This window comes from Schistocerca piceifrons, chromosome 2, assembly GCF_021461385.2.
Source record: "Schistocerca piceifrons isolate TAMUIC-IGC-003096 chromosome 2, iqSchPice1.1, whole genome shotgun sequence".
In the NCBI taxonomy this organism is placed as follows: domain Eukaryota; kingdom Metazoa; phylum Arthropoda; class Insecta; order Orthoptera; family Acrididae; genus Schistocerca; species Schistocerca piceifrons.
This window is the reverse complement of record NC_060139.1, coordinates 449,546,924-449,573,185: the sequence shown is the minus strand read 5'-3', so window position 1 is coordinate 449,573,185 and position 26,262 is coordinate 449,546,924. Positions and strand designations below refer to the sequence as shown.

General features: G+C 39.5%; 1 protein-coding gene across 1 annotated transcript in view; it reads left to right on the top strand.

Moving 5' to 3' along the window:
* LOC124775473 (vegetative cell wall protein gp1-like) overlaps window positions 1-18,199 on the top strand; it is a 50,358-nt gene extending 32,159 nt beyond the window's left edge. Inside the window, exons 2-6 of the mRNA XM_047250305.1 lie at window positions 11,332-11,830; window positions 14,955-15,018; window positions 16,814-16,917; window positions 17,993-18,017; window positions 18,123-18,199. Coding sequence (XP_047106261.1) covers window positions 11,332-11,830; window positions 14,955-15,018; window positions 16,814-16,917; window positions 17,993-18,017; window positions 18,123-18,199 — 769 coding nt within the window. The remainder of the gene's footprint in view (window positions 1-11,331; window positions 11,831-14,954; window positions 15,019-16,813; window positions 16,918-17,992; window positions 18,018-18,122) is intronic.
* The last annotated feature ends 8,063 nt before the right edge of the window (window positions 18,200-26,262 follow it).

Sequence of the window (26,262 nt, the reverse complement as noted above, 5' to 3'; positions counted from 1 at the left end):
CACGCAGCAATTCTGCTCAATTTAAAGCGGCGCACCACACAAGATTCCACACTTCCTCCCTCAACATTGTCACACGCGAGTACCACACACACCGTATCACCATCTACGACAACAGATAATTTATGTATGTCATCAGGATGCACATGTGGTGTGAATTCTTGGATGGCACCTGTATGAGCAATGGTAGGGAGGCAGGGAGGTGTGGGAAAGCCATGGCAGGGGGAAGCATCTGCTAAGAGGGGGGTGGCCGGTGCACTGGACTGCACAGGAGACAACCTCGGGTGATCAGCTGACAGACAAGGGAGCGTGACCGAAGGCAACGAGGAGCCAGCGTGGATTGAACAGCATGACAAAGAGCTGTCACACGAAGATGGTAACACAATGGTAGAATCCGAGTGGTTGGCAGTTCGACTGCGAGGGCTGTGAGGAGTGAAGCCCCGAAAAGATTGGTCACTCGACTTAGATGAACGCGGAGAAGGAGCAGTGCTCGGCAGAGAAGCATGCTGTGGAGAATCAATACCCAAATGCATGGTATGGGAAGATGGATCTCGAAGCAGGAGTGGGAGAAATAGGGGCAGAATTAGGGAGGTTCACCTGAGGCTCAATGAAAGCTGGTTTCACTCGGTTGAGTCAGACTGTGGTTACAGAGTCTTTTATGAGGAGATCCATGTTATTCTCAGAGCGTTTGATGACCTTGTAAGGACCTGTGTAGGGTGACTGAAGCGGGGCTTTGACTGTGTCATCTCTGAGAAACACGTACTCACATGAGTCTAGCGTGCACGGTACGTACACGTGCGGAGGTGTATGAGCAGCCGGAGGTGGCGGCTGAATTTTGCTGCAGTGTAGGCGCACCCGCTCGAGAAGTGAAGGGAGTTCAGAGGGCTGTGGAAGTGGGGTGGGAGTGACTAATTCTCCAGGCAAAACCAGAGGTTGGCCATACACAAACTTGGCTACGGAACCCTTGAGGTCTTCCTTGAAAGTCGCACGAAGGCCAAGAAGCATGAAGGGCAGTGCCTCTGTCCATAGTGAGTCATGGGAATGCAGAGCAGACTTTAAGGTCCGATGCCATCACTCGACAAGCCCATTGCTTTGGGGGTGGTATGCAGAAGTATGAATTTTGACAATACCACACATTTTACATAAGTCAGGGAAAACTGAAGACTCAAATTGTCGCCCCTGGTCAGTGGTGAGGTAAACAGGTGAGCCAAATCTAGAGATCCACAAATCTAAGAATACTCGACTTACTGTCTCAGAGGTAATGTTCGGAATAGGCACAGCCTCAGCCCACTGAGTCATCCTGTCAATAGCTGTAAACAACTAACGGGAACCCTCGGAGGGGGGCAAAGGGGCTACAAGGTCGACATGAACATGGTGAAACCGGCCTGGCGGTTGGACAAAACAGAAAAGGGGTGGAGAAGTGTGCCTGGAAACTTTGTTCTGTTGACACACCATGCATGCCCTTGTCCAAGACTGACAGTCACGGCGCATGTCTCTCCAGACAAACCGTTCAGCTACCAGCCGGGTGGAAGCTTTGACACCGGGCTGTGCTAATGTGTGTAGTTTGTCAAAGACCTGGCATTGAAGGGGCTTAGGAATGAATGGCCGCAATTTACCAGTCGATTCATCACACCACACTAACAGGGAAAGTAGAGCGTACCGGTTGGAGAGAGGAGCTGTGGTCCGAAAGTAACTGCATGGTATTGGGGTCTGCCGATTGCAACCGAGGTAGGTCCGTTAAGTCAATTAAGGTTGTGACAGCACCAACACGCGAGAGAAAATCAGCGACCACATTGTCCGCTCCTCAGATGTAGCGAATGTCATTTGTAAATTGCAAGATGTAATTGATGTGATGAAAGTGTCGTGGGGGCGGATCAGCTGCAGGATTTTTTATGGCAGGAACCAACGGCTTGTGATCAGTGAGCACATAGAAATCTCATCCCTCAACATCAGTTCTGAAGTGTCTTATGGCCTTGTAAACTGCTAGTAATTCTCTGTCGAATTCTGAGTATTTCTTCTGCACGTTGTTTAGCTTTTTTGAGAAAAACTGCAGGGGGGTCGTAACATTGTTGTATGTCTGACTCAGTACTGCGCCGATAGCATTGTCACTAGCATCAGTAGTGATAAACATTGTGGTGTCCGCACATGGGTGAGCAATAGTGACAGCGGAGGCCAACAGCTGTTTGAGTTCGTTAAATGCCTTGTCCATGTCTGGTGTCCATGGTACCTGGCGGGTTCCAGAAGTTTGTGGGCCAGCGAGAGCATCTGTGAGAGGAGCCTACACCACAGAAGCGGCTGGAAAATGTTTCCAGTAATAATTGACTGTTCTGATGAACCTGCACAATTCCCTACAGGTCTGAGGACGTAGCATCTCGAGAACAGGCTTGATCTTGTCCTGTGGTGGTGTCAGACCATCCGATGATACAACATAACTGAGGAATGTTACGGATGACTGGTGCAATTGAGTCTTTTTATTGTTCAGTTCAATACCAGCGGCTGCTAAAATATCTGTCACAACTTGAACACGCTCCTCACTCTGTTCCAAAGTAGAAGCAATAACCAATATGTCATCCATGTATACGAAACAAAAGTCTAGATGGGATAAAGTTGGATTGATGAAACGCTGCCACGTTTGGGGGGTGTTTTTCAACCCAAACGGCATAAATTTGTAGTGGAACAGCCCAAAGGGAGTGGTTATGGCAGTCTTTTCAATATCCTCCGGAGCCATAGGAATCTGATGAAATGTGTGCTTACAGTCCAAAACAGAGAAGTACTTTGCACCTGCGAGCGCATGATTGAAGTCTGCAATGTGTGGGACCGGATATTTATCAATGATGGTGCGGGCATTTAAAGGCCTATAGTCTCCGACCATACACCAAGTACCGTCTTTTTTTGGACAAACAGGATAGGACTAGCCCAACAACCGGAAGAAGGTTCAATTATTCCCTTTTGTAACAGATCATCCAATTGCTCTTTTGCAATTTTCATAAATTCCGGCTTGAGGCGGCATGGGAGTTGCGATATGGGTGGTCCATCAGTTAGACGTAACCGATGAACTGTGCCATTAGTGACTACTGCGATAGGTGGCGCGGCACGACAGTCAGATGTCCGTGAAGTGGAGCAGGCAGCGGCGGACAGACAAAGCTGTGGCGCTGAGGGCACGGAAGTACAGGTGTGCGAACTGCTCGTAGGCTGCGTATAGGCCGCACACGTGTTAACATGGGTGAGGTTGGTACACTGGTTCTTGGTAGCGGGCCGTGCCGCTACGAGCGCTGTAGGCACGAGTGGGCGTGGCCGAACAGCAGATGGCCGTAGTTCATTGCCACGAGCTTGGCAAGTTAATTGTCCATTCGGAACGCAAGGAGCATGAGCACTCGGGCATACACTATCATTACAAAAGGGGGTGCTGAGACAGTTCACAGAGTTCACAACATTGTCGTTAACGTGCTCGGGCATGGGAACACCAGATTGGCATGGACTGACCTTGTCTGTAGCCGACGAGTCGTCTGCTTGTAGTGCCGCGAGGCGTTGTTGTGTGGAGGCCAACTCGTGGTGTATGTCGCGGAGATGCAGCAGCATTTCCGTACGTTCCATCCGCAACTTCAAAGACTTGGCGCACTCCACTAGCCACTTGTTTGTCCAAGATTGCAGCTCCAAAGATAGCTTTACACACTTCTTAGCACAGCACATGTTTGGTGTTAGCCAAACTGTCACTCGGCGAAGCGAAAGGAATATGTTTGTTAAGGAGGGGGGGAGGGGGGGGGGGGGGGAACACAGTATTTTGCACAAAATCTAGTGACAACTGATAGTGCTTGAGGAAATCAATTCCGAGAATAGGTTCTTCAATTGTTGACACTAGAAACATCCACTCCAGCTTGCGCTCGGGCGAAAGTTTCACTGTATACAAAGTGGAACCCGAACACTGTAGGGTAGAAAAGTTCACTGCACGAAGTACTGTTTTGTATGGTTGCACTTTATTGGTTACTAGGTGAACCGGCAGCAAAGAGACGTCTGCGCCAGTGTCTACCAGAAAACATACACCTGATCGTAAATCGCGAACATAGACTCGACCACACTTACTGTTGTTGTCTGAAACGGAGTGCAACATGGGATGGTGCCCGTTGTTTACATCGCAGGAGGTGGCACCATAGCCTACCTGCGGTTGGAGTTTGGGTAAGAACACGGTGACTGGCATTTGCGAGCTTGCTCCCCAAATCTTGCGTGGAAGAAACAGTAAGGTTGGGCGGACCTGTGCTCCTGTGGGTAGTTGCTAGGTGACGGAGTATGTGCCCCAGAGTCTTCCACAGAGGCCAATGAACTGTCATTGCGGGGAGTTGAAGGTGCAGGCAGGGCGGCTAGTTTAACAAACTTGTTATTAGCAGCACCAGACAAGGGCATGGCGTCAGAAAGCGTCTTAGTGCAGTCACGTCCAGAATGCAGTGCACAGAGCTCACGTTGCCTGGTGGAGTATGCTCTGTCGGCGGCGCGTAAACGTTCATTTACTGCCCTATCTTCATACGCAGAGATTGCAGTCTGGACAGGCAAAGGCAGCTTTTCAGTCCAGATTTCTGCGAGCATGTCATCAGGCATAACTTGCTCATCGACGAGAAGATGGATGCATCGCCACAGCTGGGACGGAGACCTGTCGCTGAGACGCTCTTCGTAGATGAGCTGTCACACATTTTCTCTCCTGGTTTTAGAGGCGCGCTCCAGTATCGTCTGTTTCGCTGCAGCATACTTCCTTGCTAGGGGGGGGGGGGTGCTTTGACCAGATCATAAATTAAATCGACGCGGTTGTGAAGATGGTTCATCAGGCAGGCGAAGCGTGCGTCGTCATCCAAAGCACAGACATTGAATGTTTGCTCAACCAGGTTAAACCAGAACTCCGGGTGAGCGGGTTTGAAGTCTGGTAATTTCGGCAGATTCGGCACTGCAGTCACTGCGGAGGTGCGCCTATTACTTCGGATGGAAGTAGAGCATGCAGAAGATAGCGAGTCTGAATTATTGGCGTCCTGTAATGCGGGAATCGCGAAATTCACTTGACGCTGGGGGGGCGGCTGAGAAGCAACGGACAATCGAACAGTGTGAGGATCATAGTCAAGATGTGCATTCTCATTGATGTGGTAGCTCGGAGAGAAGCCACAAGTGCTTAAGTACGCCGGTGAATGTCCGTTATGCACACAGTATTCACTCGACCGTGAGTGGTGGGGCTGGTTGTAGATGTCGGAGTAATTACTGTCCAGCACAGAATTGTTGACTTGGTTAGAAGCAACACAAGGATCCCACACACGTCCACTAGGATGCACACTCGGTGTGATATTTGCTGTTTGGCGAGCATTGATCACCTGTTGACTAGCTGGCGCGGAAGGATACCCACGTGGCGGGAACTGATTAGAGTTTGAATTTACTACTGAATTTTCCAAAGTAGCAAAACCTCGCTCGACGCCACAAACTGTATTGTATTGTGCATTTGACACAGGAGTAGGAATGTTCTGACCAACACTCTGTGGAGAACATGTGGGAAGGTATAGGCTAACAAAGCCAGAGTCCATGACCGTTGGCGGTTGGAAGAGACTGGCGGCACTCGATGAATTCCACTGCATGTTCTGGCTGAAGGATTCCAAAAATTCTTGCGACATGTCCACTACGACGGCAGGAGTGCAGGAGAGATGTTGCTGAAATCCGGGCAGCAGTGAATGCTGAAAGGCCATTGTCTGGAGCTGAACAAAGGCCCCTCGTGATTGCGGAGAAACCCGATGCTGTAGACGCGTAAATAACTTTCGGGCGGTAACTCGGACACATATTACACAAAAAACGGGGTCACCAGTGAGGAAATATAGAATAGTTGTAGGTAAACAACTAGAATTCTCTCAGATACAGATTTATTCACACTTAGCTTCTACACAGATACAAGTCCGGAGGCTAACTGCCGTTAGCGTCCGACATCCTGCCCAAAGCCCTCTCCTCCTCCTCCAAGATAGCACACTTACGCACAGAACAATATCGATATTTATGGTGCTCTACACCACAACTATGACATTTACAACATCACCAATATAATGACTTTTTGTCAGCAATATATTTAAATTTGTATATAGTTCTCATTGTAACATATTTACTTAACAGTGGTTTTTATTACATTTGAAGTAAAGTAATACATTATAGTTCAATTCTTAAATATTATTACTTTCTACTCTTTATGACTATAACTTATTGCATATAAATTAGCCTCTTGTTTATTGTTCTTGAAACAGTGGTCCAGATTCCTTAACCACTATTAGTATTACAGTAATTCACTAACTTGTATAAAATTTTCAGTGGATCAAATTACACTCTGCTTCTTGATGTCTTTAATTAATCCTTTTCATTATGGTATTTGACCTTAACTAAATATTTAAAAATGTGTCCTCTTATGGAGAAAACTCTAATTCTCTATACATTTACTTAAACTGTTGATACTAGAGACTGGTTTCTTCCATTTGCAGGCAAGAGGAGCTTACTTCTACAGTCAACTATTGGCTAAGGACTAACTTACATTAAATCAGCTGAGAGTTTACACAGGTCACCATTTTCTCCAAAGTCTAACACTATTTAACTGGAAATCTTTTGACTCATCTCATGTCCTGTGCAAGTCTGTCAATTATTTTTACCCCTACAGCATCTTATCAACATGTGTCTGGTTTAATACCCTACATATTTACAATGTGACCTAAGAAGTTAACTTCCATATGACTGAATTGTGATTTTGAAAGCTTAATGGTTATTACTTGTGAATACAACCTTGTAAGAAGTTGGTCTAATGTTTGAAGATGTTCAATCAGTATTTTTCAAATGTCTACCACATCATCTACATACATCTGAATACAGATACTGGCACAATCAACTTGAATGGTGGTACTTTGAAGTGACATGATTGATCTTCAAAAAGGAATGTTGTATATTTCATGGACTGTACATGTAACTTAATCAGAGAGTACACAAAAGTCAGGTCCATTGTGCTTGTATATTTTGTTACCATAAATTTTGACAGTAACTGTGCTTATGTGATTTTGTTCACTGTTCTGGCATCCAATACTAAGTCCACCAATTCATATTGTTTTCTGACAACTACTGACAGCTTATTATAACAACTATTTTCAAGATTCTGTTATGTCCCATCAGACCATGCTACTAATTTTTTCTTTCACTATCTTCTGCTGCTATTGGTATGGGATAGAGTTTTATAAAAAAACAGTTTATGTGACTTCACTTTTAGCATGCACTCAAAGTCTTTAATCATCAAAGGTTTTAAAGAAAAAAATATCTATATGTTTAATTAGTAATAATATTAGGCCTGATGTTAACTATATTTGCTATATCTTCCTCTTTAACTTTCATATTAGAATTGCATAGAGAATTCTCTGTACTATTGCACTTTAATATTTCAGCAATCAATGATATTTTATCATTACTCAGAGCAGTCACATTAGAATGTAATGTCACCTTTATGTGATGTATCCTATGAGCAAATGTTAGTAAACCCTCTTTAAAATCATATATAACAATATGTTCTGATTACCAGTAGATCCCTATAATTATTGTTACAGTTAACCTTGGTACTAACAACACTGGGTATTCAAAAGTATATTCTGATAGACTAAATTTCACTAATAACTTGGTATAGATTTGCTTCCCTGTCATCCCTGCTAATTTTATCTCATGTACAGGCAGTTTAGGGAACACATACAACATGTTGTGCTGTTCTAAGAAGTAATGGTGTACAACACAGGTTTCAGTACCACAATTCACAACAATGGTCATCAGAATGGTGCCCACAATTCCATTTGGTTTTGTTTGTATATATCCCTTAGGATTTTGTTCATTTTCTTCTAATGAATCATCTGATACACTTTTCCCCATATCGTACCGTATTAAATTAGACTACAGTAACTACGACTTATTTTCAGCTGCTTCTGGGGACCAAGCCCCTCCAAAAAAGTTCTAAGTTTTCCCTTTCTGTACTATTATAGTTAGTGCTGGAATTCCCCATGATTATTAGTGTTTTATTATTCATGATATTACCTCTCCACTGTTCTCTAGACCACATATTCCTCTGTTCATTATTTTCAACTCTAACATTTCTTGGTCTTTGACTATTACTATTATTCTGATTGTCATTACTAGACTGTTACCACTAGAATGCCACCTCTCTGGCTGAGTTTCTATAGTGTCTAATTGTTTACCGAGCAAGGTGGCGCATTGGTTAGCACACTGGACTTGCATTCGGGAGGAGGACGGTTCAATCCCATGTCCGACTATCCTGATTTAGTTTTTCTGTGATTTCCCTAAATCGCTCCAGGGAAATGCTGGGATGGTTTCTTTGAAAGGGCACAGCCGAATTCCTTCCCTGTCCTTCCCTAATCTGATGAGACCAATGACTTCTCTGTTTGGTCTCTTCCCCCAAAAAATCCAATCTAATTGTTTGAGGCAATCTTAAAGACTATTCACCCTCCAAAATCCTCTGCCTTTATTCACAAATGAAGTCATCTTATAATAACTTCCAGCAATTGATCTTCTCTAATTGGGTCATTGAGATACTTAGCCTTATTTAATTGGCTCTCCACCAAGTGTTGGCAGCATTTCTAATCACGACTATTATATGGTTGGGTCTTAACAATTCCAAACATAATTTCTTCCAAACAATGTTGCTCCAATATTTTGTTTTAAACTTATGCTCAAAATTGCTGTAGGTTTAAACTTCATCTGATTTAAGTATGCCTCATGAACAATGATAAATTTTATATTATTACATTCACACCACATATCAGGTAATATCCCGTTGAAAGCTTTCAAGAAAATCACGGTGTGTACATCACCAGATAAGGAAAACTTCAAGAATTTGTCATTCAATTCCCTACATAATACAGTGGAAAAATCATTATCCGTATTAGACTGTGACTTATCTTTAATTAAATCAATGCTGCAGTTCTTTCTTACCTCTTAATATAGTTGGAATTCAGCATGCCATTTTTCGTCTGTGTGTACTGTTTGTCTCTTCCGAAATCTTTTGAATTCTCATTGGCAATGAATTATATACTGAATCTGCTGAAGATTCTTATATTCTAGCTTCTGTATTCTGGGTTCTAAATCATTAAACATCAACATAATTGTATCTACATGTTTAGTTGTTTCTTTCTGTTAACTAGGTTTTGTTGCTAAAAGTTAAAAGTTTCTCTCCTCTTAAGAAAATCATCCTGCATTACCTACATTCCATATAAATAGTTCAATTTTCTGTCTATTTTATTTTCTACTATCTGCAGCCATTTTATATCTCTGCCACGTGATTGGAACCCATATCTAACCTTCGTTGTAAGCCGTTCATCTCCCATTTATTTGCAATGTAAAATCAGTCGGATGTTTTCTTTTCCACAGTTAAAAATGTATTATTCATTCAATCTTCAAAGTTCATGACCTTGCTATCCATGTGTCTGAATTTGTTTTCAAATAATATAAACCATTCATTATATTATTGAGAGAACCTTCCATTTACCAGCAAAACTTGTTCAAGTGCCACCTGCATAAACCTCTCTATCATCATACTCTCCTCTGTAAATGGCATTATTGTCTCTTTGACCACTATCATTGTGGAACTACAGACATACCACAAATTATAGTATTTACTCGACAATAAGAAAAATATGTTCCCCACACTGGCTCTTTCTGCAGTTAATTCTGGATTCGCAACAAAGAACAGTGTTAACTTCAAAAAGTTCATAAATAATATGTCTGAGTTGCTGGATAATTCTTAATTACAGCTGGTGTACAGTAACTGCTGCTAAACGGGGCTTGCGTAGTGGAGACCAGTGCAGCTGTTAGGAACCCCAACATGCTGTACTGCACTTTCTCTGACACTGCCAACTGCAGCTGATACATTCACTGACTGTGGTGACAGATGAATGTAGCCACCAGCATCAGGTCTTCTTAATGTCAGTTACTCTTCTTGTGGGGGTATTGTGGCTCAGTAAATTTCAATAAGTTGTAGCAGCACCCACTTGTGGGAATCAGACCATTCAACACTGATTCATTACTCACTACATGTTGATGTGACAGCTCATTGATTTTTATTGATTCACATAGCAACCCCATATTGACTGGTGTTGTCAAGCTCAAATCACTCATTTTTGATACAAAATATCCTCCGTATTTGACAACAGCACTTTTCTAAATCATCTTAATTTACTTTATGATTGACTGTCTTCACTTACTGTGACTGCCCTGGATTGTGTGCAACTTTGTATTTTTGTGTACACTGACGTCTGATAGTGCCTCACTGTGAGTGTACCACCCCAGAAAATTTCTCCATAATCAATGTAAATTTCATATACATCAATAGCAGTATCCAGTTGCAATGCTGCTGCCAAACCAATTATTGTCTTCTTCCAATTGAAATTTAAGTAGTGAAATTAGTCCTTTTGTGATACGGTAGTTTGACTCTTCGCTAGGATTGTATACTGGGTCACCACTTGCAGAGTTTAAGACAATAAAATACATCTTCTTCCAGTTGGTCCCTGGTACTGGTCATACAACAACCCTGCAAACGCTGAAAAAATTCTCTTGCAATGGTTTCCAAGCTGCTGATAGGCAACCTGTGTACTGATTGATGAGTTGGTTTATTATACATGCATTAAATTATAAACCTTTAGAATATCTGTTTGATAACTTGGATACATTTTCCTGGATGAGTCAACATCAAATCTAAACTAACTGAAAGTTTTACAATGAATCTCCATTATCTATAAAAGCTATCTGGTACTTTGAAGGCTTCACTTCCCTGTATAAACTTTTTTGTATGAAGAGACTGATTTCCACTGTACCATGTGGTAGGCCCACTCTTTCTACTGTTTTCTATGCTGTTATCATAAGTAGTTAAGGTACAAGCTCTGAAAAACTGTTATATGTAAAACTTCAATTCTTATTCTCACTTACAGCATGTAGCCATGGCAGTCAGATTTATTTAGTGTCTTTTGCATTATCTATGATACCCAAACACCTAAATCATTGTGACTGCTTTAATTGATGATAATAGAAAAGTACAGAGATAGAGTTAATCACAGCAAACCCTAAATAGTTTCTGAAATTTCAAATAAGTAAAGATGTTTTCCTTTTGGACTTATATGTCTAGATCTACGTAATTTAATTAGTCTCACATTCCTTATTTAGCTTTGTCTGTTTGATTCTTATATGAATATCAAGATCCTCTGTTTCCACTCAATTTAACTTAAATTTTGCAGTGAACAGCAAATAGAAAGCGAGCAATGTGTTTAACTGACAAAGCAACTTTTGTTTCCTTCGCAGTATACCAACGGTGTCAGCTGCTGCAGGTACACCATCACAGCCTCAACCTCAACCAGCTGCAGGCTCATTGCCTCAACAATATATGGTGTTTACCCCAATGGTAGTATCTTCAAGTGCAATGCCAGCAGGTTCAATTCCATGGACTGGAGCCTTTTGTTTCACATCACCAACAGAACCTCTACCCAATATAACATTACAAACAGCCACTCCTGTCCAGGCACCAACACAAGTACTTCCACAGCAACTTCCTACAGTGCCTGCTGGGCCACCTCCTCCATCACAGCCACCCACACAACCAGCCCCTTTGTCTCCATCACCCACACAACCTTCACCAGCACCAACACAAGTTCCCCCACAGCAGCCTCCTACAGCTGTACAAGCTCCTGCAGATGGTGGGTTACAACCTCCAACCACATCATCTCCTGCAGCTGGTGTGCCCTCTTCTCCAACACAACCACCATCTGAACCTGTCACTAGGATTTCTCCTGTTGAAGCACAGGTTCGTATTAACAAATGTGGAACAGTGTAAGTTGCATTAATCTCAAAGTTTGTAAGAGATTTCATTTTATTTATTTATTTACCCTTGAAATTAAATTTTTTTGTATCAGTTTCATGATATATGGAGTGATAGTTCTGGAGCATGTACGAAGAATGTAATGCCATCATAAATGAGGGCAGTCAAGTAATTACCTTACAATTTGCAACCTTTGGCTTCCTAAATAATATATTCAGGATTAGTGTAACTTTTAAACTGGTAAACTTCCAATAAAGGAAAATTAAAACAGGTGATTGTAAATTTGCTTCTATTGCTTGGCTGCCTATGTCATGAAAATGGTAGAGACATTAACTAGACATGTAATATCCCATTGACAGTTTCATTCCATCCATTTTCCTGTTACCAGTAATTCAAAAATTACAGATTTTTTTTCACAGTATTGGGTGTCCTTTGTCCCTGATAATGATACAGTTCTATAAAGAGAGAATCTCATTAAAAAAGTATTGTAACAATCTCAAGTGCAATTAGTCCACCTGATAACTACAGCGTAGTTGAGACTGCGTCTGACAGCTTTTTGCCAGCTTTCAGTTGTGAAGTGAAAATGATTCCATATGAAAACAATAGCATTTAATAAAGCTCTGGTAACACTGAGGTGTTATCATAGAGATGTTTACAAAATTGTTTTAGTGATTGGTTGAGGTAGGTGCACACAGCAGTAAGGTTCAACCCTCTGCAGCAGTCAGTCCCCTTTTTAAGCCATCCCAACTATAATTTTGACCACATGTGTAAAATGCTAGATCCACAGAATGTTATCATAAGTATATTATTCTTTTTATTTTTACAGCCTATGAATATGATCTTTCTAAAAAAAAAATTAATTTTCATAACTTGTAATTAATCAGATCTGAAGATGATCGTTAAATGTGATTAAGTGCAACCAAGACTATTACAGTAAATATCTTTAAAACTTTTTGCACAGTTGCAGCATCTCTGTTTGTACTGTGTCATCCACTCAGGAAACAAGTTCCTACATTGAGAAAGTCACAGTATAGTAAAATAATCCAAATGTATGGGAAGCTATTGTTGAAGCCAACAACATTGAGTAGTACAGGATACTCAACAGCTGGGTGATCTAGTAAACCACTGTCCACATTTCTGTGGGGGTTATTAATATGACTGGACAATATGTTCATGGTTACATGTATTTAGAATAGTGAGCACTGGTTACAACCAAGTAATTTAGTTACTTACACATGAGATGTTCTCATTAAGAGGGTAATAAATACCAACAGCAGGGCTGCAATAGAAGCTGGTGCCTGGATCTCACAGAAGGCAAAGAATACCTCTGAAAAGGAATGAAAAAGTTTGGTCTGGACACAAACAATCAAAAAATAATAAATAGTGGGTCTGAGCAGTGCCCAGGTTGTTAACCATACCAAAACCATGTAGCAAAAGATGAAAATTGAATAAAGTCAGAAAATTTGTAGTTTACCCATATCTTAATAGTCTATCAAGAAAATATAGTAGACTTTATAAGTAAAAATAATTTATACTGGGGAGAAAATAAAAATAGGCCAGCAATTTGTCACTGAACACCAGTCATATTAACTAGAATTTTTTGGCTTATGATGGCATGAGTTCTTCATGTTTGTGTAACCAGACTTACTAAATCAAAGCAATGATTACCAAAGCAGGCCAGTACCTGCCTTGGATTGCCTTAACAGTTATGACTTAATAATTGTCTAACAACTTTTAGCATTGACTTGATTATGGCACAAAAGGCTAACTCTGATAAGAACAAAAGATAAATATAATAACACACAGTCAAATGGTGGTTTACTCTTTTAAAAGCATTTAACATAATTTTCTCTCAGTCTCTTCATGTTTTAGATCCCATTGTCATGAAATACTGAAAGCACATTTAGGGAAAATGTTATTTTGGCCATCCATAACACTAACGATGCACAACATTTCTTCTCAAATAGTAAAATTTCATGGAACCTGGCAGAAAAAAAACTTGTTACTGAAAGGTGTCTGTGAAATGGCCCCCTTTCACTCAGTAAACTGACAATATTGTCATTATCGATTAGAGGTGTTTCTGTCTCTGACTTAAGAGATACTATTACTGAAACTGGGAACTATTCTTACGCAACGAATTTGTTGTATGATTAACAAGAAGTCAAATTTGCATTTTATCTACCTGTAAATGTAAGAGTGAAAGGAATATAAAATGGGAACACAATGTTTCCACATCCAGTTTGAAGATACTATGTCATCTGGATAAATAAGTATTGAACAACAAATTACCTTTGACTGGAAGTAAAAATAGTGATAAGACAAGTAAAAGGGTGTAAGGAACTTAACTCAATGAAGTTTTTTGATAGTCCCCTTTTAACATGTATGCTGATTACCATTCTGTGAATGTTTATTTTCCTGATGTCTTAGAAATGATTTTAAACATATGAAAAGAATGCATCTGATGTTCATTCTAACTTATGACTGTCACAGCTTTGTGTCACAACATAGAATTCAGTGGATTACTTTTACAGACAAAATGTAATAGAGATTTTAATTCTCTATTCATGCTGGTTAGAACCTAACAAATCTTCATAATTTTAAGTAATTTGTGTGTATGAAGACATGTGCAGAAAATCGTGCTAACACTAAAACGTAAAAGCTTAAAGGTAAGTGCTGTTATGTTTTGCTGGGTACAGGAACTGTCAAAATTGACATTGGTCTCACCCCCAAACATCACATTGGGATATTGGTGTCACCCCCGGATATCACATTAGGATATTTAGGGGTGAGACCAGTGTCAATTTTGATAGTTGCTGTACCCAGCAACAGATGGCAACATATATCTCTAAGTTTTTACATTTGAGGGTTAGCCCATTTTTCCGTATATGTCTTCGTATTAATAAAATACATATTTATAAATTATTGCTAATATTATTAAATCTTACCTCTGGTTGGAAAGTCATATGTCTCATTTATGTTCCTTAAGTAACATGAGGTATGCATCCATTTTATCATTCCACATGTAGAGTTTGTCATTCAGCTGATTATTATTACTTTAAAAATACATTTGTTTCAAATTTTGTTGTTTATTTCAACATTACCATCCAAGGTGACAGCAACAAGAGCTCCAGAGGCTCCCCAACCAAGTCCCACAGATAGAGTTGCAGCTGCCTGTGAGTATATTTGCTGATAGATATTATGACTCTATTTAAAAAAAAATGTGTATCTCATAATTGCACACCTTCTTGGGTGACACTGGACCATGTTTTACCTGCTGTGTGAATTGATCCATTTCGCACAGCTAGAATGTTTTTTTTTTTTTTTCCTTGTTTGGGGTGGGTTTATAAAAGTGCATGCTCATCAGTTAATAGTCAGCTAGTAAGATGATACCTCTGAAAACAGTTATTGTCTAAGGAAAAAATGATATCTTAGAAAAACTTTGAGTCTCCTGGAAACTGATGGTAAGAATTTTTGTTTTTTGGAAAGATGTGGTATGGGGCAGAGCGACAGAGGGCCAAGGGCCAAGGGGGAGGACTGATATACTTTGAGTCAGCAAACATTTCTTTGTTTCTGGAGAAGAGAGGTTTTTGATCTGCCAGTATAGTAAAATATGGTTACAGTGTGTCCAAATGAAAAGCGGTTTCCAAGAGTAATGTACTGTTCAATTTTCATTTATGATGCCACTTCTTTTCTGTAAGTGTATAAATCTGAATATTTCTGTGTAGGATTTAAACAATGAGGTATATTTAGAACATATTTTATGCTTTTTTCTAGTTTTATTAGATCTCTTGTACAGTGTATCATCTTGAACTTTGTTAGTTGTTTACCATCCTCACTTTTCTCCCTGAGGAAGATGTAGTAGTTTTGAAAGCTAAGATAGTATAAGAGAGTATATTGTACTGTTATGTGTGCCTATTAGCAATAGTGGAGATTCCCCCCTTGTAATTTTATAGCAGCTACTGTTTCATAAAATACCAGAAAGTATGTACTGCATTTTTTAGAATGAAGTAAGATTAATTTTATATATCTGAGAAATTTCAATAGTTATCATTTGCAGTACTAGTCATATGTTTTGTTTAGTGAATTTAGCCAGTAAAACATACTTTATGTTATGTTAATTTAGTTTGTGCTAACTTAGCCCCTATCTTTGTAAAATAATTTTTTTTGTTTATTAGTGTCCTCAACTGTGAAGTGACAGTTAGTGACTCCGTGACTGAAAGTCATCCATCATATTTAGTGTTCAAAAAGAGAAAAATTGTAAAATTACACAATATTATGTTCCTGGTGGCCCTTAGTTTGTACAAAAGTAAACTGTAACCCCAAATAGATAAATTCCTGAGCAATTCCCAAATTGTGGCACATGTCTTAGTGATATGTCTAGAAAAGCTGTAGTAGTAGTGAGCAGCTGTTATCAAAATTAGCCACACACATCATGTGACAATATCTTGCTTGATCTAAATTTTGCGCTGGGTAGTTTGTTGTTGAGGAAGAACATATTTTATTTTATATTAGGAGACTGTTATGCAGTCCGCAGCTCGTGGTCTAGTGGCTAGCATTGCTGCCTTTGGATAATGGGGTCCCTGGTTAATATTTTATTTTATATTAGGAGACTGTTATGCAGTCCACAGCTCATAGTCTAGTGGTTAGCATTGCTGCCTTTGGATCACAGGGTCCCGGATTCGATCGCCAGCCGTATTCGGGATTTTCTCTGCCCGGGGACTGGGTGTTTGTGTTGTCCTCATTATTTCATCCACATCCTCATCATTTGAGACAGTGGCTAGATTGGATTGTGTAAAAATTGGGACTTTGTGCAGGCGCTGATGACCATACAATTGAGCACCCCACAAACCGAACTGTTATGCAGATACTGGTAGCCTACTGCTGTAATTACAGTTTATATTATTTGTAGGACATGAAATGTTTCATCTTGGACTACTGTAAATTATATCTGAGGTTCCATTTATCCAGCACCACAGCAGCAGGTGCAACCTCCTTCATTGGCTGATGCACCACCTCCGCCACCCCCGCTGCCAACTCGAACACCAGTTGAACCACATCCTTCAACATCCAAGGTTTGTATTAACAAGTGTGAAACATTGTAAATTTCATTAATCTCATAGTTTATAAGGGATTTTATTTAATTTGTTGTTCTGCATCTGAAATTTAATTTTTTACGTAGTAAAGTCATAATAGATGAAGTAACGGTTCATGGGTGTTTGCTTGATACACATGAGAAGAATGTAGTGCCATTATATCTGAGGGAATTCACCTCATTGTCAATAAGTTGCTTGTAATTTGTTTCTGAAACAGTATTTTCAGGGGCAGTATAAAATTTTCATCTGATAAACTTCCAGTAAAGAACAACAAAAGCAGAAGATTGGAAGATATTTAAAAAGGTAAATTACCTACTTTCTATTAATTTAGAAATATAAAATTCACTCATATGTATCAAAGGAAAATTGCATCAAGAAAACTAATAATTTATGAGTCTGAATTGATGCATGCTATTTATCTTCTGAAGTTACAATGTACAGTAATACCAACAGGCAAAAAATGTAAGATGGATACACTAGCTAAATATGCCTGTTAATAGTTCCCTTGTTGGACAGGAGAGAGATATGTGTTGGCAAAGGCTAAAGTGGAGGAGCAGATTACTCAGTCTCCATGATGTGAGTCCCACCTAGAGTGAGGATTATAGACATAGACAAGATGGGAAGCCTCAGAAAGAGTAGGCCAGAGATGCTACATTAAAGAGGACTGAGCCAGTTATGTGGAACAGACATTTCTGAATATACAGAAGTTGAACCTACTGGCTTAGAACAGGTATATTGATGAAATGTCTGTGGTCTCAACTAATGGTGAAGAATAAGTCCTCCATTTCCTGTAAGAACTTAACTTCTTTTTCCACCTCAAATTCACCTGGTCCTTTTCCAAATCCATAGCAACCTTCCTTGATGCTAACCTTCACCTTACTGATACCCATTATAATGTCACTTCATTCACCTGTCCTAGTACCTTTTTGGCATGACCAAGTTTTAGTACTAGTCTTCTACCCTAGAGTATCTACATTTGGAAAAAGTGAAGAAGGGCAGCTGAATTAATTGTACTTAGCATTAAGATATTGAGGTTTTGATTATAATCTCCCAGGCTGCTGCTGCTTCTTCTCATGCAAGTTTGTAAAAATAGGTTCTGGTAGCAGGTTTATGTTTGATGTCTGCCTTTAAATAAGCAGTCTTGGCCATGATGCCATTTTTCTTATCAGATTCTTTAATTCCAGATTATGATACACTTTCACAATTGATTGGAATATTCACATATATTAGTGATGACAATAGTTTACATAGAGATCCTTGATACACATCAGCTTCCGAGCATCCGAGACAACCAAGTCCATCATCTGCATTGATACATCAAAGACCTCATAGAAGCTCCGGGTTCAGACTGGAATTGTTATTCTGGCTTTAGTTTCAACACTTTTGAGACAGGTTCAACACTTTTGAGACAGGTTAACACCCTTACAAAAACCAGAAAAATGTGAAACATACAGGTTGAGAACAATGCTTACAGCCATTATTGGTAATTGTTTATGAGAATATGGATTAGATTAGATTAGATTAGATTAATAATAGTTCCATGGATCATGAATATGATATTTCATAATGATGTGGAACGAGTCAAATTTTCCAGTACATGACATAATTAAGTTAATTTAACAACTCTGTGTATCTGCTGATGGATATGTGTGTGTGTGCGAGTGTATACCTGTCCTTTTTTCCCCCTAAGGTAAGTCTTTCCACTCCCGGGATTGGAATGACTCCTTACCCTCTCCCTTAAAACCCACATCCTTTCGTCTTTCCCTCTCTTTCCCTCTTTCCTGACGAAGCAACCATTGGTTGCGAAAGCTAGAATTTTGTGTGTATGTATGTGTTTGTTTGTGTTTCTATCGACCTGCCAGTGCTTTCGTATGGTAAGTCACATCATCTTTGTTTTTAAATATATTTTAAAAATAACAAGATAATTAAGTTAATATGACAACCTTTTTATTTTATTTTATTTTTATAATTTTTTGTTTTTTTTTTCTTTTTTTCTTAATTTATATCTAAAAATTCCTCTATGGAGTAAAAGGAGTTGTCATTCACAAATCCTTTTAATTTCTTCTTAAATACTTGTTGGTTATCTGTCAGACTTTTAATACTATTTGGTAAGTGACCAAAGACTTTAGTGGCGGTATAATTCACCCCTTTCTGTGCCAAAGTTAGATTTAATCTTGAATAGTGAAGATCATCCTTTCTCCTAGTATTGTAGTTATGCACACTGCTATTACTTTTGAATTGAGTTTGGTTCTTAATAACAAATTTCATAAAAGAGTATATATACTGAGAAGCTACTGGGAATATCCCTAGATCCTTAAATAAATGTCTGCAGGATGATCTTGGGTGGACTCCAGCTATTATTCTGATTACGCGGTTTTGTGTAATAAATACTTTATTCCTCAGTGATGTATTACCCCAAAATATGATGCCATATGCAAGCAATGAGTGAAAATAGGCGTAATAAGCTAATTTACTAAGATGTTTATCAGCAAAATTTGCAATGACCCTTATTGCATAAGTAGCTGAATTCAAACATTTCAGCAGATCATCAATGTGTTTCTTCCAATTTAATCTCTCATCAATGGACACTTCTAAAATTTTTGAATATTCTACCTTAGCTATATGCTTCTGATTAAGGTCTATATTTATTAATGGCATCATACCATTTACTGTACAGAACTGTATGTACTGTGTCTTATCAAAATTCAGTGAGAGTCCATTTACATGAAACCACTTAGTAATTTTCTGAAAGACATTATTGACAATTTCATTAGTTAATTCTTGTTTGTCAGGTGTGATTACTATACTATACTTATCATCAGCAAAGAGAACTAACTTTGCCTCTTCATGAATATAGAATGGCAAGTCATTAATAAATAGTAAGAACAACAAAGGACCCAAGACCAACCCTTATGGAGCCCCATTCTTGATAGTTCCCCAGTTTGAGGAATGTGCTGATCTTTGCATATTATGAGAACTGCTTATTTCAACTTTCTGCACTCTTTCAGTTAGGTACGAATTAAACCATTTGTGCACTGTCCCACTCATGCCACAATACTTGAGCTTGTCTAGCAGAATTTCATGATTTACACAATCAAAAGCCTTTGAGAGATCACAAAAAATCCCAATGGGTGGTGTTCAGTTATTCAGATCATTCAAAATTTGATTGGTGAAAGCATATATGGCATTTTCTGTTGAAAAACCTTTCTGGAAACCAAACTGACATTTTGTTAGTACTTCATTTTTACAGATATGTGAAGCTACTCTTGATTACATTACTTTCTCAAAAATTTAGGATAGAGCTGTTAGAAGGGACATTGGACAGTAATTGTTGACATCAGATCTATCCCCTTTTTTATGCAAAGGTATAACAATAGCATATTTCAGTCTATCAGGGAAAATGCCCTGTTCCAGAGAGCTATTACACAGGTACCTGAGAATTTTATCTGCTGAGAACAAGCTTTTAGTATTTTGCTGGAAATGCCATCAATTCCATGTGAGTTTTTGCTTTTAAGCAAGTTTATTAATTTCCTACTTTCAGAGGGAGAAGTGAGTGAGATTTCAATTGTATCAAATTGCATAGGTATGGCCTCTTCCATTAACTGCCTAGCATCTTCTAATGAACACCTGGATCCTACTATATCCACAACACTTAGAAAATGATTATTAAAAATATTTTCAACTTCTGACTTTTTGTTCATAAAGTTTTCATTCAATTTGATGGTAATACTGTCTTCCTGTGCTCTTGGTTGGCCTGTTTCTCTTTTAATAATATTCCAAATTGGATTTCTGTATACTGTTGACAGTGGTATACTTAATCTTAGTTAGACATATTTCCACTATGATTGTCAAACAGATGTTTTACAGTTTTGTGTTTTTCTATGAATAGATTCATCTGTTGATCTATATCAGGATTCATAAATAATTAAAGTAATTTTGGTCTGAACAGTTTTGTGAATCAACTATCAATTCAAAATTACATAGCAATTTTTGTATTTCCGGTATGACTATTTTATATTTGCAATAGAACTGACAAAAATTAGAAAGCATTTCAGTGTCCTTATCTCCTAAGTTGTCAGATGAGACAAAGTACCAGAAGGTAACTTAATTAATGATTTATCATTATTGCATAATTTGTAATTTTCGTTTTTTGGTTTGTTATTGAAGTTAACATGGCTATTTCTATTATGTTTATGCTAAAAGTTTTCTTTACATGTAATCTGCATTTTTTATGTTTCAAAATTTATGTTTTCTTGATGACTGTGTAGTTGCAAATATGGTTGTAAGCCTACATTGAAGATAATTTTTGATAAGCTGTAAAATCCATATTATGTTTCTTGTACATAAAACATATAGGGTGCCTACAGATGTTATATGTTGATATACTGTATGAACAGTTTGAACAGATTAAGTAGTAAGACCTGTATCTCCTCAAGATCATAAAGATGAACTAGAAAGCTTTAGTAAATCTACCGTTACCATATCTGTAATGTTATAATAACCCTTTAGAATTTCATTCATATTCCACTACGGATGGAATTCTAGCAATTTTGTCCAGTAGGGACTTTAAAACTTTATGTTTTAATTACAACCTGTAGCATGGTCCCTGTTGATCTTCAGCTGTTGGCATGTAGTCTGCTACTGTGGACTGTCAGTTGTTCTTGCTGCCTTGTACACTTCACCAGTAACTTTGCACTCGAGTTCTTTGCTGCTACGTTCCAACTACCATTCTTTAGTACACTTGTCTATTGTCCCACAGTAGTTCCTTTATCACTTGCATGTGGATACTTTACAAGACCATTTCACACTGCTGCTTTTTATAAAGTTCCTACACACCCAAACTTTACTATTGTTTATCCCGCCCAATGAACCAATTGCGGCATGGTGGGGTTTGAAATTCTGTGTGCTGTGCAGGCTGCAAATTAGAAATTCACCTATCTCAGAATGAAGTCTGCTCGATGTCCCTTCACTTGGCAATGTAGATACTTACAAGATGATGTAAAAGCAGTGTTGATAAAAAACACCATTTAATATCTACAATTACTGGGGCCGCACAACTCTAGTAATGAAATATAGTTCTGTAGACAAAACTGTCAATAAAAAAATTATTGGGCAGTAAGATAATGAATTGGCTTCTGGAAAATAATGCCCGAAATTTTCACATGAAAATGTTTATTTGTTCTTACAATCAAAGAAATGATACTATTCAGTCCACATTTAAACTATTGGTTATTTTCGTCAAGTTTACAAGTTTACACTCATTTTTCACGCACAGCAGCCAGAAATCTGCCCAAATCTGATGCAAGTTAAACAACGTTTTCAGAGTCATTAATTCCACCACTAACATGAGTTATTACTTTCGGTCCTTCTGGTGGGTTTCAAAAAAGAAATTGCTCGCCAAAAATGCTCAGTGGTTGAATATTGAAACATGCCACATGGATAATATGAAGGCCAAATTTTCACATGTGAATATCATTCCAACAATAGATTTCTAAAACTTCCAAACTTCACAAAACTGTCTGTAACTACATCAGTGTTAGTCACGACATGGATCAGTTGCGAGGAACTCAGTATTCCTTGATTTTACACATTACTTTGACTTGCAATAGTAACATGATGGTCCGCGCTCAAAGCTAGCCAGAGACTTCCTTCTGGTGGCCTCACTCCCAGTATAACTATCAGGTAATGAGCAGGAACTGTCTCATTTCTGATTGGCTAAACATACTTTCTGCCAATCAGAATGCTTGCTCATGATCATATTCATGCCACAACTGGCCTGCACCAATCCTTACATACAGACGCATCTGCATCATTATTATATACAAACATTAAGGTAATGTTTAATAAATGAAAACGAAAAGGCAATAAATCTGGAAATATCCTTTAGATACAGATAATACTCCAGCTGACTATCTGGCTGCTCTGTTACAATAGCAATCACACCTAGACATATGTCATCAGCAAAGTTGGTAATTTCCCTCGGATCAATTTCCCATGACAGGCTTGCGTAACTCTTGCAGGTTACTTAAGAGGGTTTATAATGCAACATTACAATTTGACGAATGTCCCATTGACTCACATTTACTTCCACAACAATATTAGACACAAATAATGATTTTGTCTGATTTTTTATATTACAAAAACGAAAAATAATTAAAGTTTTAACATGAAAATCCCAGTTAATTAATTCTGCATACTGACAGTTCTGTTTTGGTTTTCCAATTATACCAAAAGATAAAGTATTATATTTCCTAACTGAATTTAATTACCTAAGTGTCAGTTTTTGACTTTTTTAGCAGTTTTTTCTATCTCTGAAGCTATGATAGGTTGTTGTTGTTGTTGTGGTCTTCAGTCCTGAGACTGGTTTGATGCAGCTCTCCATGCTACTCTATCCTGTGCAAGCTTCTTCATCTCCCAGTACCTACTGCAACCTACATCCTTCTGAATCTGCTTAGTGTATTCATCTCTTGGTCTCCCTCTACGATTTTTACCCTCCACGCTGCCCTCCAATACTAAATTGGTGATCCCTTGATGCCTCAGAACATGTCCTACCAACCGATCCCTTCTGGTCAAGTTGTGCCACAAACTTCTCTTCTCCCCAATCCTATTGAATATTTCCTCATTAGTTATGTGATCTACCCATGTAATTTTCAGCATTCTTCTGTAGCACCACATTTCGAAAGCTTCTATTCCCTTCTTGTCCAAACTATTTATCGTCCATGTTTCACTTCCATACATGGCTACACTCCATACAAATACTCTCAGAAATGACTTCCTGACACTTAAATCTATACTCGATGTTAACAAATTTCTCTTGTTCTCTATGATAGGTATAATGATGAAATTTGGATACAATATTCTCCTGAATGTCAAAAGGTAATGTACTGATTTTGAAAATGACTGAATAATATTTAGTATAATTTATTTAGGTTTCTATAGATGGTGAATGTACGCATCCAGTGAGAGACATTGGATAGCTTTCCCACGGAAGATAGTGACAGATGTGCGTGTGTCTCCCAGTTAGGCTGGCAGATGTCAGCCCCCAAAGTTACATGCAGCTAGCTATCCTAAAACAAACGTTCACTTAGAACAAACTTGCGACACTAAAAACCAAGTTTGCATTCTGTATTATTCTCTATGGCCACTGTCTTAAAATTTGTTTTGGTGAGATACAAAAATAAAAATACATTTGTTAAAAACCTAAATAAATTTTACAAATTTTTTTGATCTCTTAAAACAATATTAAGTACCTGCTGTTGGTAGTGTCAGATAATTTTGGTGATGGTGTTGGTCAGTTGGTTCAAGATCACTGGGTCTTGACTGGCGTTGGTGTTGGATGCCCTCTTATGTCAGCTTCTTGGTTGACATTCTCAGCAAGAGAATGTATTGAACTATTTGTAGCATTCATAGATTTTACATACAACCAAAAATTTTTGGGAAATTTTTAGTTCTGCAGATAAAATATTGCTTTCAAATCTCTCATTGACATTTTGACAACTGCTTTCATTTCACATAATTTCTGTTTGTCAGCAGGGTAGTGACTACATTTCAAATGACTGTGCAAAATTCTCTGTTTTCTCAGCAACTTCCTGATATGTTTGTTGAACCAAGGTGAATCCTTTCCCTCCCCTATGTTTTTGCTAGGCTCACATTTTTCTAGCACATGGTGGACAGTACCTTTGAAGGGAGTTGTTTGGGCTGGTTACACCAAACAACACCCATTTAGCAGTAGTTCATTTATTCACCTAAACACATGCAAGGCTCACAAAGAACTGAACATGGCGGAACCGCCCGAAGACAATGCTCAGAGTCCAAAGATAATGCTCATTGTCATTGGTGCCATATAGCCTCCCCCCTCCTCCCCCCTGCAGAACAGAGTACTCTTGAGGCTGGGGGTAGGAGGGGGGGGGGGGGCCTCACTAAGGCATCGACAGCGTCGTCGGGGAGCTGTGTGGATAGATGTTGTCAAGGAAGGTTCGGCCACTGAACCTGGAAGTTGTTGAAGTGAGCCGGGTGTCGTACTGGACGTGCTGGTTGTGCAGTGACAGGTAGGCTGGTGGTTTTTGGGTGGAACAGAGTGATGACGATGATGTCTCCAGTAGGTGTGGCAAACACACAAAGCGTGTCCAGGTTGACATCGGGTGGGAGGGAAACACATTTCACCAGGTGGCAGGGAATGGTGGAGGTTGTGTCATGAGCACTAGGTGAAGAAAAACACACAATGAACAGTGTATAATTGCACAGAATTATTGAGATGTTGTGGATTATGTCCGAGGGAACAGGCACAAACACCTCGAGCAAGGGCACATTCAAGATGGGGGGGCGTGAGAAACCTCGACAGGGCAAAGCAGGCGACGATGGAGAGGTGGATGGGGCCGGCGAAGGGCCCGGCCGCAAGGGCGTGATCGTAGGTAAGCTCAACGTGGGAAGCATGTGGTCACTCAATGGAGCGTGTGAGACTGGAGTAGAGGGCAAGGTTGGAGGAGAGCTCGATGATTGGAGCTGGAAGTCACTCGACGGAGTGCGTAAGTCTGACGTGGAGGGAGTGTTGTGAGCCATGACAGTGAGTGGCGTGGTCGTGGCCTAAAGGGGGGTAGAAAAAGGCTCGACATGAGCAGGCTTAAGTCTGTTGAGAGAGACTGTAACAGCTGAATCTTTTATCTGGATGTCATAGGTGTTGGCTGAGCACCGGGGAACTCGGTACGGGCTGGTATATGGAGGTTGGAGGGGAGCACGGACAGGGTCATCTCAGAACATGATGTACTCGCAATTGTCCAGAGATTTTGGGACATGAACCTTAGGGCAGGAATGGCTGGCAGGTGGAGGGATGTGGAGGTTGATGAAGTGGCGTCTGACGCGGTCCACGATGGCAGATAAGTCAGTCTGAGGGAGAGAAACGGAAGGGCTCACAAGTTCGCCAGGGAGAACTATGTTCTGGCCATATATGAACTCTGCTATTGTGTCTTTGAGGTCTTCCTTATAAATTGCACGAATGCCAAGTAGCACAAGGGGAAGAGTCTCCATCCAAGAGAGTCGTGGCATCGAAGAGCCGCCTTGAAAGTGCAGTGCCAGCGCTTGACTAGCCCATTACTTTGCGGGTGATATGCTGTGGTATGGATGCACTGGATGCCGCAAATGGCACAAATCCCGATGAACAGGGCCGACCCAAATTGTCTGCCCTGGTTAGTCATGATGACAGCTGGACATCCGATACGGGATACCCATGACTCGACAAAAGCTCGAGCAACAGTTTCTGCTGAAATATTGGAGAGTGGGACAGCTTCGACCCAGCGAGTTGTTCGGTCGGTAGATGAGAGAACATAA